Raw genomic sequence first — 16,100 nt, 5'->3', positions numbered from 1 at the left:
AATGAGACAGTACATGCCAAGTGCTGTGAACACACAGCTCAATAAAGGTTAGCTCCTGTGATTTTTAGTGTTTTTACCGTTGTTATGGAAAGGGATTTGAACCCTAAATCCGTCATGGACTCGCTGCGGGCCCTGTGGCCGCTGAGGCCTCAGTTTTCCCTGCTGTAAAATGGGGGCCCGCCTCTTCTTCAGGGCTGCTGCATGCAGGTGGCGCTCCACAATGCAGACTCCTGCCCTATCGGAGGCAGAAGGTGGAGACCTTTGAGGAGTTTCTCAGGGTCTCCGGAGTCTCTGGAGCATGCAGCCGGGCTCGTGACCGACCCCAAACTCCCTTTCAAATCCGGTGACTGGGCCAAGCCGCAGTCTTGGGACGCGGGGAGGGGAGCGTTCCCTGGCGGCGCCGCCTCATTGGCGCCTTCCTGGGACCCGCCGGAGCGTGGAGGGCTGCGGGTACCTTGGTTACCCGCAGCTGTGAGTGGTTTGCACCGTCCCAGAGACCGGGGCGGGATGTTTTCTTTCTCCCTTTTTCCTTTGGGCGACTCTTTGGGGCTGGTTGGTGGTGGTGGTGGTTAACAGAGAAAGAAAGAGAAGGAGGAGGAGGAGAACTTATACCAATCCAGAATCCACCCACTTCTCACCCTTCCACTATCTCCACCGGGTCCAGTCTTCATCATCGTTCGCCTGGACCAGTGCAGTCTCCTCCTCCCAGGTCTTTCGGCTCTTCCCTCGACCTCATAGTCTCTTTTCCCCACAACACCCCAAGGACTCCTAGGAACACCTGAGTCAGGTCATGTCCCTCCTCTGCCTAGATCCCTCTTTGGCTCCCACTTTCCTCGAGTAAAGGCCAAAGTCTTACCCGCAGCCCACAAGGCCCTGCACGATCTGCCCCCTTCACCTTCCCTCTCTCCTCTTCTCCCACCTCTTTCCCTTGCTCACTCCCTCCAGCTACACCTGCTTCCTGGCAGTTCCTCGAATATTCATCCATTGAATTAAAGAAACCTTTGAGCCAGTTCTTTTTCTCTTGATTTAAATATGAGGAAACTGAGGCTCAGAGAGAAGCCCCTCACCCCAATTATACAGTCAGGATGTTTATAGTCCTTGCCCTGTCTTCCTCTAATTCTCCAGCTCACCCATTTTACAGATGGGGATGAGGGGGCAAAGCAAGGCTGAGAGCCAGCCCAGGAACTGGGTCAACTTATCCAGGGATGGGCCCTCTGCTGCCTGCCAGGTTTCCAGGCTGCCTCCCTGGATGGAGCTGGGGAGTCCTGCCAAATTCTCTCTCCAAGCTTCCGGCATTCATTTACTCAGTGAATATTTATCAGCACCCACTGGGGACTTTGGTAGCACTGGAAACAGAGTCGCACTCTAGGCTTGAAACAGGGAGACCAAGGACTTATTGTATAATCTCAGCCAAATATGATAACTGCACCAGCACCTCCCTGTAGCTCCTCTGGCCTCTCTCCAATCCTCTCTGGGGCCTTGGAAACCCTAAATCACACCCACCCCCACACCTCTGCCTGCTGGAAAACCTGTTTCTGGCTCTCTGGAGCTCTTAGGAAAAACACCACTCCTCACCTGGCCTACAGGGTGGTCCTGTCAGGCCTCTGCCCACCTGTCCAGCCACATCCCCCTCCACTCTCCTCATCCCCATCTAGCAAAACTGGCCTTCTCTCTGTTCCTCAAATATTCTCACCTTATTTCCAACCACAGGGCCTTTGCACTGGCTGTCCCCTGGTCTGTAATGCCCTTCCCTCACATCTCCCCAAGGCTGGCCTCTTCTGATCATTTAGATCTCTGTTTAAATGTCACCTCCTCTGGGAGACCTTCCCAGAGCACCTCCATGCCCTGTCATCTCTGGCCCATGGCTCTGTTTTATTTATTTTAAATATCACTCCTCTCTGAAATTTCCCAGTAACTGGCCTAAGCTCCCTCAGTCTTTGTGGAATGAGTGAATGCATACACTGTGAGCTGTCAGGAGAAAGGTATCCCAGCCCAGTGAATGCCTGGAGGACATAGGTGCCCCACTATAGAGGAGGCAGAACGGCTGGCACTAAGGGACAAATTAGGAAATTACAAAATAGATAAAGAGGAAAAGGGTGTCTGGTGGAAGGAACAGTCAGGGCAAAGGCCTAGAGGTGGGTGAGGTAGAACTCGGCATGTCCTAGTTCCTCTGCCTTCATCTCCCACCCCAATCCCCTCACTCACACTCTCCTCACACATGCTGATTCCTACCTCAGGGCCTTTGCTCTAGCTGTTCTCACTGCCTGCAGTGCTTTTCCTTCTCATCTTGGCATTCTATCTTTCTCACTTTATTTCCATCTTTACTTAAATGTCACCTTCTTAGAGAAGTTTTCCCTGACTGCATCTCCACCTAAAACAAGGCCCACCCCATCCCTACCAAACTCTATTCCTCACATAGTTTGATTTTTCCTCCTTGCAAATTTTAATAAATTTGACTTTACTGTTTTCTTTCTTGTCTGACTTCACCAGGAAGATGTCAGCTCCCAGAGGGCAGGGATCATTGTCTTGTTCACTGTTGGGTCCCTGGCTCCTAGAACAGGGTCTAGCACACAGAAGGTACTCAAAAAATAGCTCCTGGATGAATAGATGGATGAACAAACCAGGTATCATAAAGTATGGCTGGATTTTTTTTTTTTTTTACTGTGGATGAACCTGGAGTAGAGGGAAGGCTCCAGATGTTGCAGATGGTGGGAGTGGAATTCAGACTTGACCCTGAGGACTGTGGGAACCACTGGTGGATTCTTAGCAGGGGAGGAACTGAGTGAGGGTTATCTCTCAAAAGGTAAGGTTTTTTGCAAATCAAGTCTCCACCAGTCAAGGCCAGAGAAAAGAAACGGGAGTAGATTCATCTGACACCAGAAGAACTAAATGTATCAACAAGGCTAAACTCAAAAACACCATGTGTGTGGGGGTGGGGTGGGGAGGGGGGGATAAAAAAGCAAGTTAAAAAAATGATACAGGGCTTCCCTGGTGGCGCAGTGGTTGACACTCCGCCTGCCGATGCAGGGGACACTGGTTCGTGCCCCAGTCCGGGAAGATCCCACATGCCGCGGAGCAACTGGGCCCGTGAGCCATGGCCGCTGAGCCTGCGCGTCCGGAGCCTGTGCTCCGCGACGGGAGAGGCCACAACAGTGAGAGGACTGCATACCGCAATAAAAAAAAAAAAGATACAGTTTGATATTGTTTATATCAATTACTAAAAAAACAAAGTGAAACTGTGTATTGTGAAACTGTGTATTAAGTTTGTGGAATGTTCAGAGTAGCGGGCTTGTAGTATGCGTGGCATCCTGGCTGAGGCCCGCCAGGCTCTCTGGGTTCAATTCCTGACACCACTGCCTATGAACAGTGAGACCCTGAGCAAGTTACTTCACTGCTCTGTGCCTCAGTTTCTTCATCTGTAAAAGGGGATGATAATAGTGGAGCCTACCTCATAGGTTGCTGGGAAGCTTAAACGAATTAATTCTTGTAAAGCACAGAATAGGCGTGTAGTAATTGTTCAGTGTCGTTATTTTTATTGAGAACGTTTCTGTAGTGGGGGAGGGGAGTGGAGTGGGGGAAGTGAACAGAAGTGACTTCCACTTTAACGATAAGGTGTTATGTCTTTTATTTTATTTTGATCAAGGTATAACTTACATATGGTAAAGTACACAAATCTTTTGGTGTGCAGCTCCGTGAATCTGTATATACATACACACCCCTGTGGCACCACCCAGGCCACTCGCCTGCTGCATAAGTTTTAGTTGTGTTCTTTCCCAGGCAACTTCCTCATGTAGATTCTATCACCATAGACTCATTTTGCCTGTTCTCGAACTTCATACCTAATGGAATCATTTTATGATTTTGTAAAATGTCTAGATTCTTTCACTCAATACATTTGTTTTGTTTTCTATTAGAATAAAATTCACACACCATAAAATTCACACTTTTTAAGTGTACAGTCCAGTGATTTTTAGTATGTTTGCAAAGAATACGATGTTTTTGGTATTCATCCACAATGTTGTGTATATCAATAGTTTATTCCTTTTTATTTCTAGTGTTATTCCATGGTGTGGATGGAGCACAATTTCTTTATCCATTCATTTGTTGATGGACATTTCGGTTGCTTCCAGTTTGGAGCTCTTATGCATAGACAATGTTCACTGTTCGTATCTTTTTGTGGACAAAAAGTGTTTCATTGATTGTTAAGTCTATACCTAGGAGGACTGCTTAGTCATGACATAGGTGCCTGTTCAGTCCAATGGGTCTGATCTGGGATGATCCCCTCCCCCCCACAGGGGCGGGGACATTACCAACATCAGGAGGCATTTTTGGTTTGAAGACACTGAGGCGTGGGTGCTACTGGCATTGAGAGGCCAAAGATGCTGCTGAACATCCCATAATGCACAGGATGGCTCCCACCACAAAGAAGGATCCAGCCCAAATGTCAAGAGTGCTGGGGTTGAGATACCCTGATTAAACTTATTACAAACTGCCAAATCGTTTTCCAAAGTGGTTTTCTCATTTTACAAGCCTGCTAGCAGTGAGAATTCTGGTTTCTCCACAGCCTCTCCTCCAGCCTCAGTACTGTGAGTCTTTTCCTTTTTAGCCATTTGGGTGGGTGTTTTCAAATTTTCTATATCTTAAAATAATTCTGAAGTGAATCAAGCCAACGTGACAAATGTTACTATTTGTTCATCTTGGGTGGTGGAGGTACTTTAGCAGGTTCTGATCTTTTCTGTATTTAAAGTTAGTGGGTTTTTTTGTTTCTTGTGTTTTTTGTTATTGTTTGTTTGTTTTGAAGCATAGAAACCCGACCCCCTGCTCTGCCCACGACTGCATGAATGGTGGGTGGGCTGGGCTTTTTTTTTTTTTTTCCTGTTTTCCCAGACTTCTTTTTTTTTTTTTTTTTTTTTTTTTAGACTTCTTTACTGGACTCAACTAGCTTCGGTCTCCTCCTCCTCCTGCATCATCTCAGATGATCTAATTACTCCAAGCTCACCTCCCACCTGCTTTCCTGGAGCACCTCCTCTGTTCCTGGGGACTGGTTTTCCCCAGGCTTCCAACTTACCTGGCTTTGGCCTCTATCTCCTCCTGTAGAGGTTTTGGCCATGTCTAATGATGAGAGATGGCCTGGGCTTGAATCCCTGCCAGCTGTGTGACTTTGGGACTGAGACTAATCCTCTCTGGAGCTCCTGTTAACCACCCAACAATGGATATGGACAATGGATGTGCTAACACACTCGCCTCATCTGCTCCAGGTGGTGATTAGTCTGTTCGTATATTTAGATTTCTCAGAGCAAGGCTGAACAACCAGGACAGGGACTGGGGTGAGGAGGGGAAGCACTTGCCTCAGACAAAGGGGGCACCCCCAAATTCAAGATACACATGTTTTAGCACAATTTTTTTTAATGTATTTATTTATTTTTGGTTGTGTTGGGTCTTCGTTGCCGCACACGGGCATTCTCTGGTTGCAGCAAGCAGGGGCTACTCTTGGTTGCGGTGCGTGGGCTTCTCATTGCGGTGGCTTCTCTTGCTGTGGAGCACAGGCTCTATGTGCGTGGGCTCAGTAGTTATGGCTCGCGGGCTCTAGAGCACAGGCTCAGTAGTTGTGGCACAGAGGCTTAGTTGCTCCACGGCACGTGGGATCTTCCCGGACCAGGGCTCGAACCCATGTCCCTTGCATTGGCAGGAGGATTCTTAACCACTGCGCTACCAGGGAAGTCCTAGCACAATTTTTAAAAAATCAGAATAATGCAGAAAATCCAAAGAAAGACAGGATCAGTAGACCTGATCATTTCCTTTTGCTGCAGGTGCCAATATGGCTCGGCTTCGCGCAGCACTGTTACTGACCCTGTTTATTTAAAATTTTGATATTTTGTTCATCATAGATTTTAAAAATTAATTTTTATTTTATTTTTATTTATTTATTTATTTTTAAAATTAATTTTGATTTTAAAATAGTGCACTCAAATGTAATTTATCCTGATGACTGAGTTTTGGGGGGTTTTTTTGTTTAGTTTGGTGTTTGGTGCCCCCCCCTTTTAAAAATTTATTTATTTATTTTATTTTTGGCTGCGTTGAGTCTTTGTTGCTGCACGCAGGCTTTTTCTAGTTGCAGCGAGCAGGGGCTACTCTTGGTTGCGGTGCGTGGGCTTCTCATTGCGGTGGCTTCTCTTGCTGTGGAGCACATGCTCTAGGCGCAGGGGCTTCAGTAGTTGTGGCACGTGGGCTCAGTAGTTGTGGCACACGGGCTTAATTGATCCACGGCATGTGGGATCTTCCTGGACCAGGGCTTGAACCCGTGTCCCCTGCACTGGCAGATGGATTCTTAACCACTGTGCCACCCGGGAAGTCCCTGGTGCCCCTTTAAATTTTGCATGTGTCACCCTCATCCTGGCCCTGTTGGGTACACAGGAAGTGCTCTATAAATGTTAGGATGTAATTATTATTGTACATACAATATTTACCTTATATTACGTAAAGTCTCCCTCTGGATTGACTGGTTTCTCTTCATTGGGCTTTTTGGCTGAAGTTACATACTTCTGATGACTTTAGCTCTGAATTTGTCTAGAACATGGACCCTGAGATAGCTTATACTAAATGAAAATGAAATGCTCGAACCTCTTTGGAAAACTGTGGAGGAAGATTTAATTGTGTCAGGGGCTTAGGGAGACTGGAATGCTGGAGCAGGCTTATTGAGTTTGTCCTACTTACTTTCCCTCCTTGCCCCCCCCCCCACAAATCCCCCAATCCTAACATAGCTGAGAAAAGACTGAGGTATGGGCAAGAACTGGGAGTAACTGGAAGTTTCACAGGGTGCTAGTGAGAGTGTAAAGTGGAACAACCACTCAGGAAAACTGTCAGGATCTACTAAAGCTGAACACCCACATGATCTTCCACCCACAATTCCACTCCTAGGTATTTCCCCTAGAGAAGTAAATTTGTGTTCACAAAAATACTTGTACAAGCTTTATTAATAGTGGCCAAACACTGGGAAAAAACCAAATGTCCATCTATAGGTGAGTGGAGAAACTATACTGGCTATATTGGTATAGCCACACAGTGGAATACTACTCCGGAATGAAAAAGAAGGAATATTGCTATGTGCAGCGATGTGGAAAATCTCAAAACATTTTGTTGAGCAAAAGAAGCCAGACACAAAAGACAATCTACTGCATGATTCCATTTATATGAAATTCAAGAACAGACAAAACTATAGTGATAGAAATCCACATACTGGTTGCCTGGTGGGGGCAGGAGGAAAGGGGTGTGGTTGACTTCAGAGGGACACAACAGAACTTTCTGGGGTGATGGAAGTGTTCCATATTTTTACCAGGCAATTGTCACTCGGGTATCAATCGTCAAAACTCATGGACCTGTTCCTTTTACTATACACTTTAGCTCAACTCAGTAAAGTACTTGGGGGGGTGGGGGGTGGGGAAAAAGGTTGGGGAAATTTAATACAAGGAAAAGTAAAATTAACAACAACAACAAAGTTTTATGACGCAAACATCTGGTTTTGGTTTTTTGGCCTGAACCTGCATGGTCACTGGCACAGTGTCTGACCCAGGAAATGACTCTGCAAACGGGAATTGTGGCCTAGGACCATTTCTCTCACTCCCACGCCCTGAGGGGCCCCTTTCCCACTGCTGGTGCTAAATGTCCTCTCCAAGCTGGAGTCATTCCAAGCTCCCAAGCCTTCTCAGAACCCTGTCAGAGCCACCACTCTGCAGGACCAGGAGTTCGCGGATGCACATCCACTTCGAACGCTGAGTTCTGAGCGCAGCGTAGAGGCCATATTTCATAAGGGCTAGACACTCACCCCGGGCCCACATCCAGGCTTCAGTTGCCCGTATCAAATATGGCGGCACCTACCGCGGTCACAACCCCGATTACAAGACAGCGCGCTGGCAGACGCCCACCTCAGTCAGCCCACTCGGGCGCCAACTTTTAGGTTGACCAATGAATCCGAGGCATGAGGCACGCCCTCTTTCCACTCTCCACCAATAGCTTCCAGACGCCTCCCGCAGAATCCAATCATCGTTTCCGCCTCTTTTGAATGAAAAGTGAGCGGTCCAGTGAGCCGAGGCGCAGTCGGACACACGAGACAGGAAGCGCGGTAGCTCGTGTCAGGGCCCGCGACCGGGAACAGGAGTCGGGTGGCGCGCGGAGGCGAGCGAGGAATCAGGTGAGCGGCGGCCCCAGGCGTGGGGCCGCGGTGGGAAGATGTCGAACCTGCGGGCGAGCGGGCGATGGGAGACGCCAGGGGTTGAGGGAAGGACGAAGACTGGGCGCGAGACGAGGGGAGGCGGAGCGGTTGTGGTGTCCGGCGCGCGCGTTGGCGGCCGTTGGGCGCTGGGACGCACGCGCAAGGGGCGGGCCGGCCTTTGGCGCGCTGGGTATAGAGACCGCTTCTGGCAGGGGCTATCCGGGCTGAACCCGATTCTGGGGGAGGTCTGCCTGTTCGAGGAGGCCCGAGACGATTCGGGGAGGGCGTCGGGGGGCGACGCCGGGGTGTGGGGCCGCGGTGGGAGAAGCCGGAGCTTGTAGACCTGACGGTCTTCTCCGAGTTCGAGAGACTCTCCCCTCCCCCACTCTCGCGTTTAGGGGGTGGATTCGTGGTTCCAGAGATTTCGGGCAAAAAAGATGTTCAGTAAGGAACAAACTCTTAGGTAGAAATTCTCTCTGGGGGCACTTCAGGGTGAAAGGGTACGCGTGCGAGTCAGAGTTGTTACTTATTCTGGTGTCAGCTTTCAAGTTCATCAGCTCTTGGGGCCTCAGCTGTCTCGGCCACCCTCTCTGGGTGGAACAAACACCGCCAAATCCTTTCCTGATCTAATTTGTTTTGAGCTTTAGATCCTGTCTAGTCACTTAGTCTAGAAAATTTTATATATCAAACTTAGTCTGTCCCCAAGTTGGTCTCCCCATCAAAACAAAAAGACTTTGTTTGAATTCCTAATTTTTTTTTTTTTTAATACACCATCTACTCCCAGATTTGAAGCCCAGAGTAGATGACTCTGGCTCTTTTCTGTCCGAGGTTCTCCCAGGGGGTGGTCCCACCCTGTAGGGTGTTCCACCATCTTTTTCCCTACTTAACAATGCCCCCACTGAAGTTAATTTGGTGTTTGGTTTTCCTTGCTGCTGGTCTCTTACCCCACTCCATCTTCTCTGGAGTAACTTGTTCTTGGGCAAATCCTGATTGAGTCACAACTCAAAAACTTAATCAGCGATTCTTTATTGCTTAGCAAATTAAGTATGAATGCCCTGGGCTTGACCAGCTCTTCCAGCTCTGTCTTCTGCCTCTACTTCAAGCAGCCAGTCCTTTCCATTCCCTGAAAGGGTCTGGTGGTTTCTGGACTGGCCTTTGCTGGCTCCTGTTCTTCTCTCTGATGCCTGGGGACTGACTCCTTCCTGTCTTTGCCAGTGTTGGTATCAGATTGCTTCTTTCAAGAATCAGACAAGGATACATGCTTAACTTTAGCCCCTAAACTCTGCTTTGAGGCCCAGATTCTAATTCCATTCATTCAGCCATTGCTGTTGAGGGCTTACGCAATGTATGTCAGGCCCTGTACTAGGTGCTGGGCTGACATGACTGGAGGGGGTTCTTTTTTAGTTGGGCCAACGGGAAATGCCCTTTTGGAGCAACAGAGGTCTGAAAGAAGTGGGAACAGCAAGTGCAAAGGTGCTGAGGCATGTTTGAGGCTCAGCAGCAAGGCCAGTGAGTGAGGGTGATGGGGGAGATAAGGTCTGAGTGTAAAGGGAGTCAGGTTGTGTGGGGCTTGATAGACTGTGGTGAGGGCTGTTTTATTTTGAACATAGCGTGAACCTGTAGAGGGTTTTGAGCAGAGGAGTGACATTTTCTGACTTAGCTTTTATAGGCTCCTTCCAGCTGCTGAGGGGCATGGAAGGGGGAGTCGGGGATGGAAAACAGGGAGACCAACAAGGAGGCTTTTGGCATAATCCAGGCAAGAGATGATGGTGCCCAAATGTCCATCAGCTGACAGTGGATAAAATAACTTGTATCGCAGTACAAAGGAATGTTATCCAACCATGAAAAGGAATTATGTACTGATACATGGCTACAATGTAGACGAACCTTGAAAACATGTGAGTGAAAGAAGTCAAACCGTCACGTTGTATAATTCCATTATATGAAATGTCCAAAATAGGCAAATTCATAAAAAGAAAATAGATTAGTGGTTGCCAAAGGGAGTTGGTGGCATAGGATGGTAGCTAAAGGATGTAGTCTTTTTGAGGAAATGTGTGCTAAAGCTGACAGTGGCAGTGATTGCGCATATATATGACTGTACAAGAAACCATTGAATTGTACCTTTTAATTGGTGCCTTGTATGGCATGTGAGTATCTCCACAAAGCTATTCTAATCTAAAAAGAAAGATGGCAGCCTGAGACTGGCAAGGTAGCAGGGGTGAGAAGTGGCCTGATTGACCTGGAGGGATTTGTTGGCTGATAGAACAGGGAAAGAGAGAGAAAAGACAACAGTTTAGAGAATGGAATTGCCTTTTTTGAGATGGGGGAAACCGGCCTCAGTTTCCAGGGGGAGAGGTGAAAGAGGCAGCTAGGTAACTGAGTATGGACTCTGTGTCTCCATAGAGACACAGTTTGGGAGGCTGCACAGAGGTGGTGAAAGCGCTGGGGCTGATGGTCACAGAGAATGAGTGGCAGAAGGGCCAGAAATTGGGCCCAGGACCCTCAGCATCCAGCTCAGGAAGAAGAGGGACTGCTTTAGTACTTCCACCCCCTAGTCTGGAGGCTGGGTTGCAGCAGGGAGGACAAAAGACAGTATTCTCATGTTTGGGTCCCTTGCAGCCTGCACCCAGTAGGCGCTCTGTATGTTTTGGATTAAACGAAGCCAGGAGGTGAGCGTGCTTTGTATTAATTCCATTTACCATCTCAGCTGTATTCTTATTGGCTCTGGGCCCAATGGGAGGTCTTTTCATGAGAGCACTTAATTGTTCCCCTGTGCAGACCACAAATAGCAGGAGTAGCTGGGCCTGGGCAGACACTGCTTCCTCACAAACTCCTGTCTCTCCAGCATCCTGGCAGCCACATATCCAGGTCGGGAGTGGGAAAGCGGGGTGTGGGGGCGTCCTGCCCCGTGTAGGCTGGGTGGGGTCCTTGGGGAGTGAAGGGGAGGGGACTCCTTGAAGCTAGCTGGTCTGGGGCCATTCATTAGAGCTGAGACCTTGACCTTGATGCTGAGAAGGAGGCATTTGTGCAGAGACCTGGAAGCAGTGCAGCAGTGCGTTCCCAGGGGTGGGCGGCCGGAGCTGGAGTAGGGGCTCGATGAGTGTCAGCAGCCAAATAAGGCTGGGGGTGGTTTGAAAGGGGTGGCGTGGAATGAGGTGGGCAGGGGCCAGTGGGGAGGGTTGTGAGTGGAGAGGAATTGGGGTTTCGCTTAGAGCAGTGGGAAGCCCCTGGAGGTGGAGGGTGTGGGTGCACATGTGGGCGTGGCTGGCAGGGTGCAGGGAGAGGTGAGGTGGCTTGGCGGGGCGTGGTGGAGATGTGGCCACAACAGGCAGAAGCTGGGAGGTGCTGCACAGATGGAGTGGTGGGACCTGCTGTTGTTGTCATGCCGGGTGTGAACTAAAGAGGGATCGGAGAACGATGTCCGGTCTTGACTTCAGTGGCTGGGTGGCTTTCTGTGCCAGCTCGCGAGAGCTGACGCCAGCACCTCGCCCCTCTCGGACCTGTGTCAACAGCCTGCAGCTTCTGTGCAGCCATGTCCCTCTTCTCCCATGCTGGGTGGGTTTACCTGCATGCATCAGTCACCTTAGTTGCTTCCCTCAGCCCTTCCCTCCCTCCTCTGTTCTCAGCACCATGGCGGAACAGGATGTGGAAAACGAGCTTCTGGATTACGAGGAAGATGAAGAGCCCCAGGCTCCTCCAGAGAGTGCTCCAGCCGCCCCCAAGAAAGATGTCAAGGGTTCCTACGTTTCCATCCACAGCTCTGGCTTCCGGGACTTTCTGCTGAAGCCTGAGCTCCTGAGGGCCATAGTGGACTGTGGCTTCGAGCATCCATCCGAGGGTATGCCTCCCTGGTCCTTCCCGCCGAGGCCCGCCTCTGACCGCCTCAGTGTGATCCCCTCAGCCACCCGGTGAGGGGCCTGCACAGAGGGAACATCCGGTTTCTGATAGCTCATATGCTCTCTCCCCCTCAGTCCAGCACGAGTGTATTCCACAAGCCATCCTGGGCATGGACATCCTGTGCCAGGCCAAGTCAGGGATGGGCAAGACAGCGGTTTTTGTGTTGGCCACCCTGCAGCAGATTGAGCCCGTCAACGGACAGGTGGGTGGGCACCCTCCTTCCTAGGCCCAAGCTACCTGAGGCAGCAGGAGTCATGGCTCCTCTTTTTAAAAATCCCTGTTCCCGCATTCTCTTTCTGGACTTTTAAAATTAAACACAGTACTTAGTTGTAACAAAATCGCCCCAAAAATGACAAGCCAAGAGAAAAAACTGAAAAGTGCCCACAATTTGACCATCCAGCAAGATGGCTGTTATTTCCATATGTGCTTTTCTAGATTGTACACACTTACGAAGGTGGGATTACACTGAACACGGTTTTGTTCCTGTTGTTATTGCTGACAGGCCATAGCTGTACTTCTCGTGTCATGAACATCGTAGTCCCCTGTTTGGGGGGATAATTGAGGTGCATGCTGGTGTTCATTCTTGACGTGCTGGGGCACACATCCTTGGGCTGTGTATGGGTGTGTGAGCCCTTGTTACCGACCTTAGGGTGGGTGATCAAGGAGAGGAGGATTTTGTTCGAGACCACGGTGTGGTCTCAGTGCTTGGTGTTGTGGGCCAAGAGGCAGGGGCAGCCTTCCCCTTGGTGGTCACAGGCCAGCCCGAGGGCAGGCTCAGGAAGCTGTTAGCATGGGGTGCATCACCAGCTAGGCTGGGTCTAACTCTTACTGAGGCCTCAGTGCGGGACCTGGCGTAGGGAGACACAGCTGAGTAGCTGTGAGAAGACACAGAGAATGAGCACCAGGTGACGGGCTGTGAGAAGATGGAGGCATCTGGACTGGGCCTTCCAATGGCCCAAGGGCTGGGGGCGGCCAAGGGATGAGCACCGGCGTGGGCTCTGGCTGGGGGAGGACTTAGGGGACTGTCTTGAGTGTGTCTCCCCGACCGGCCCCACAGGTGACGGTCCTGGTTATGTGCCACACTCGAGAGCTGGCCTTCCAGATCAGCAAGGAGTATGAGCGCTTCTCCAAATACATGCCCAGCGTCAAGGTGAGCCCCCTCAGGCCAGGTTGGGTGTCACGTGGTCCTCTGCAGCCTTGCTGGCCTCAGCTCTAGCGCAGCTAGCATTAACCAAGCTTGGCTGCAGCGGCTGCCTTTGAGGCTTGTGGTGGTTTATGCTCCGTAAAAGCTTGATGAATTATGCATGGCCCCCAGAGGCCTGTGCCGGTCCCAGCCCTGGGGCTGCTTTTCGGTGAAGCTGGGGCCAGACTCTCAGGCCCCCATTGTCTCCGGGCACCAGGCCTGGGGTGCTGGGGGGCTGCTGGCGGGGCCGTTAGCTGAGCGACCGTAGGCACAGAGTGGGGTGTGAGCTTTCGGCCACCAGATGGTTGAAAGCTTTCCGCCTGCATAGGTCTCTGTGTTCTTCGGGGGCCTCTCCATCAAGAAGGATGAAGAGGTGTTGAAGAAGAACTGTCCCCATGTCGTGGTGGGGACGCCGGGCCGGATCCTGGCACTTGTGCGGAACAGGAGCCTCAACCTGAAGAATGTGAAGCACTTCGTGTTGGACGAGTGTGACAAGATGCTGGAGCAGTTGGGTGAGTGTCCTCGCTGGGTCTGGGGGCTCTGGAGGCCCACGCAGCTGCACCCTCCTCGCCCTCGCAGCCCCCCAGACATCAGAGCTAGGCGGGTCCTGACAGGGCAGGCCGGAGGTTTCCCCGAAGTGGGATCCCGTGGGTGGCCAGCACTCAGGTCTCCTGTAAGCGATTTTAGGGAGAGTTCTGGTGTTGGCAGAGTGACCTGCTGCTTCTGAGCTTAAGCTTGAGTGGGACCATGGCACCCCACATGAGCCGTATCCAGGCACATGTCCACGTTAGCCCTTAGAGTACCGTGGCCTCGCTGCCTGTTGGGTTAGTTCTAGGCCCCTGCCTGCCCTCAGTGAGCCCTGACAGGGCCGGTGGGAGATGGGGCTCGTGTCCTGGGAGGCGGCTGCAGCTCTCACCCCAGCGGCTGTCTCTGCCTCAGGCTCCCCTCCCTGAAGCATGGCTCGAGGCGCGCTGGCACGGCTGCTCCGCTCTGGCAGCGTGTAAGTGGATTGCCGCTCCTCCCGCGCCTGTGCTCACCCCGAGTCCGGGCCTTCAGGCACCTGGGACTCTCCCCTCCACCCAGTCCTCGCTCACACCGCCCTCGTCATGGTGCCAACGGCTCCCTGGCACAGGTTGGGAGGGGCTGGATCTGGTCTCGGGTGGGGGTCGTGGTCTGGCAGGCGCTCACGCCCACCTGTTTCTCGTCCTCCCCACCCAGACATGCGGCGGGACGTGCAGGAGATCTTCCGCCTGACACCCCACGAGAAGCAGTGCATGATGTTCAGCGCCACCCTGAGCAAAGAGATCCGGCCTGTCTGCAGGAAGTTCATGCAAGACGTGAGTAGAGGCCGAGACCTCGGTGCAGTAGCTGTGGCCTCCTAGAGTCCAGGCCCTTGCTGCTCCCCCACTCCCACACTGCCCTCACGGCACACGAATGCTGGAGGCCAGCAGAGCTCTCTTCCTCGCTTGTCACACTGGGAGCTGAGAGCTTGGTCTACACTAGAGCCAGACCAGACCTTAGACGCAGCTGCTGAGAGAGAAGTATTTACTGGGGTACAGCAGGCTCTCTGGAAGCATTGCAGCGAAGGAGTCGCTCCTGGAAGGTTCTCGGCAGGCAGGATGCCCAGAAGTAAGCCCTGCCTGCCCCTTCCTCCTCTCCTTCCGGCACAGCCCATGGAGGTGTTTGTGGACGACGAGACCAAGCTCACGCTGCATGGGCTGCAGCAGTACTATGTCAAACTTAAGGACAGTGAGAAGAACCGCAAGCTCTTTGACCTCCTGGATGTGTTGGAGTTTAACCAGGTAATGCTTCCGCACTCCTGGGGCCTGTCCTGGGGCTCTAAGCCTTTGGGAGGGATTCTGGCCCTGACTGCCACCCCCTCCCTCACAGGTGGTGATATTTGTGAAGTCAGTGCAGCGCTGCATGGCCTTGGCCCAGCTCCTCGTGGAGCAGAACTTCCCAGCCATTGCCATCCACAGGGGCATGGCCCAGGAGGAGCGGTGAGTGCACGCCGCCCTCAGAGCCCCTTGCAGGCCCCTTGGAGGGGAACGCCGCCCAGGATCCCTGTATCTGATGGCCGCTCCTTGTTCCTCCTGCGCCCAGCCTGTCACGTTATCAGCAGTTTAAGGACTTCCAGCGGCGGATCCTGGTGGCCACCAATCTGTTTGGCCGAGGAATGGACATTGAGCGTGTCAACATTGTCTTCAATTATGACATGCCCGAGGACTCAGACACCTACCTCCACCGCGTGAGTGGCCCCCCAGAGGTGTACCCTCCCTGGTGCCCCCTCCCCAGGATTGGTGTTGGATGAGGACCTCTCCCTGCTTGTTCTCAGATCCCCAGCTTGTGTCTTGTGGCCTGACCCCTGCTCCTGTCTCCCTGCAGGTGGCCCGTGCGGGTCGCTTTGGTACCAAAGGCCTGGCCATTACTTTTGTGTCTGATGAGAATGATGCCAAAATCCTCAATGATGTCCAGGACCGGTTTGAAGTGAATGTGGCAGAGCTTCCAGAAGAAATAGACATCTCCACATACAGTAAGTGGCTCAGACAGGGTTGGGGGGCCACGGTGGTGGGGCCCTTTCTTCCCCCCGCCCCCTCCTCACTGGCCTTCCCTGTATTTGTCCTACAGTTGAGCAGAGCCGGTAACCACATGCCCGGATGTCCCGGAGCCTCCCTGCTTCCCACGTGTTGCTTCAAGTCGTCTTCCTAGGTGACAGTGGGCCTTTCTTTTTACTGTTTAAAAGCTGTAGATTTGTGTAAGAATAAATTTTTATCATGGAAGCCTGGCTCCCACCCTGTCTGTTTCTGTCAG

General features: G+C 51.6%; 1 protein-coding gene across 2 annotated transcripts; it reads left to right on the top strand.

The window, feature by feature from the left end:
• Window positions 1-8,083: 8,083 nt before the first annotated feature.
• Window positions 8,084-16,069, top strand: DDX39A (DExD-box helicase 39A). Of its 2 annotated transcripts, XM_081234028.1 has the most exons (11): window positions 8,084-8,188; window positions 11,836-12,047; window positions 12,181-12,308; window positions 13,164-13,256; window positions 13,618-13,801; window positions 14,508-14,626; window positions 14,960-15,091; window positions 15,180-15,289; window positions 15,393-15,537; window positions 15,675-15,822; window positions 15,918-16,069. In XM_081234028.1, exons 2-11 carry the CDS (start codon window positions 11,840-11,842, stop codon window positions 15,932-15,934), a joined length of 1,284 nt encoding a protein of 427 aa, XP_081090154.1. In that variant the 5' UTR covers window positions 8,084-8,188; window positions 11,836-11,839; the 3' UTR covers window positions 15,935-16,069. The 2 variants fall into 2 exon arrangements, with proteins under 2 accessions (XP_081090154.1, XP_081090155.1); XM_081234029.1 differs by lacking the exons at window positions 8,084-8,188; window positions 11,836-12,047; window positions 12,181-12,308; window positions 13,164-13,256; window positions 13,618-13,801 and adding an exon at window positions 14,248-14,289.
• The last annotated feature ends 31 nt before the right edge of the window (window positions 16,070-16,100 follow it).

This window comes from Mesoplodon bidens (genome assembly GCF_964165515.1).
Source record: "Mesoplodon bidens genome assembly, chromosome: 4".
In the NCBI taxonomy this organism is placed as follows: Eukaryota; Metazoa; Chordata; class Mammalia; order Artiodactyla; family Ziphiidae; genus Mesoplodon; species Mesoplodon bidens.
The sequence above is the reverse complement of the archived record's forward strand: the minus strand, read 5'-3'. Positions and strand labels throughout refer to the sequence as shown.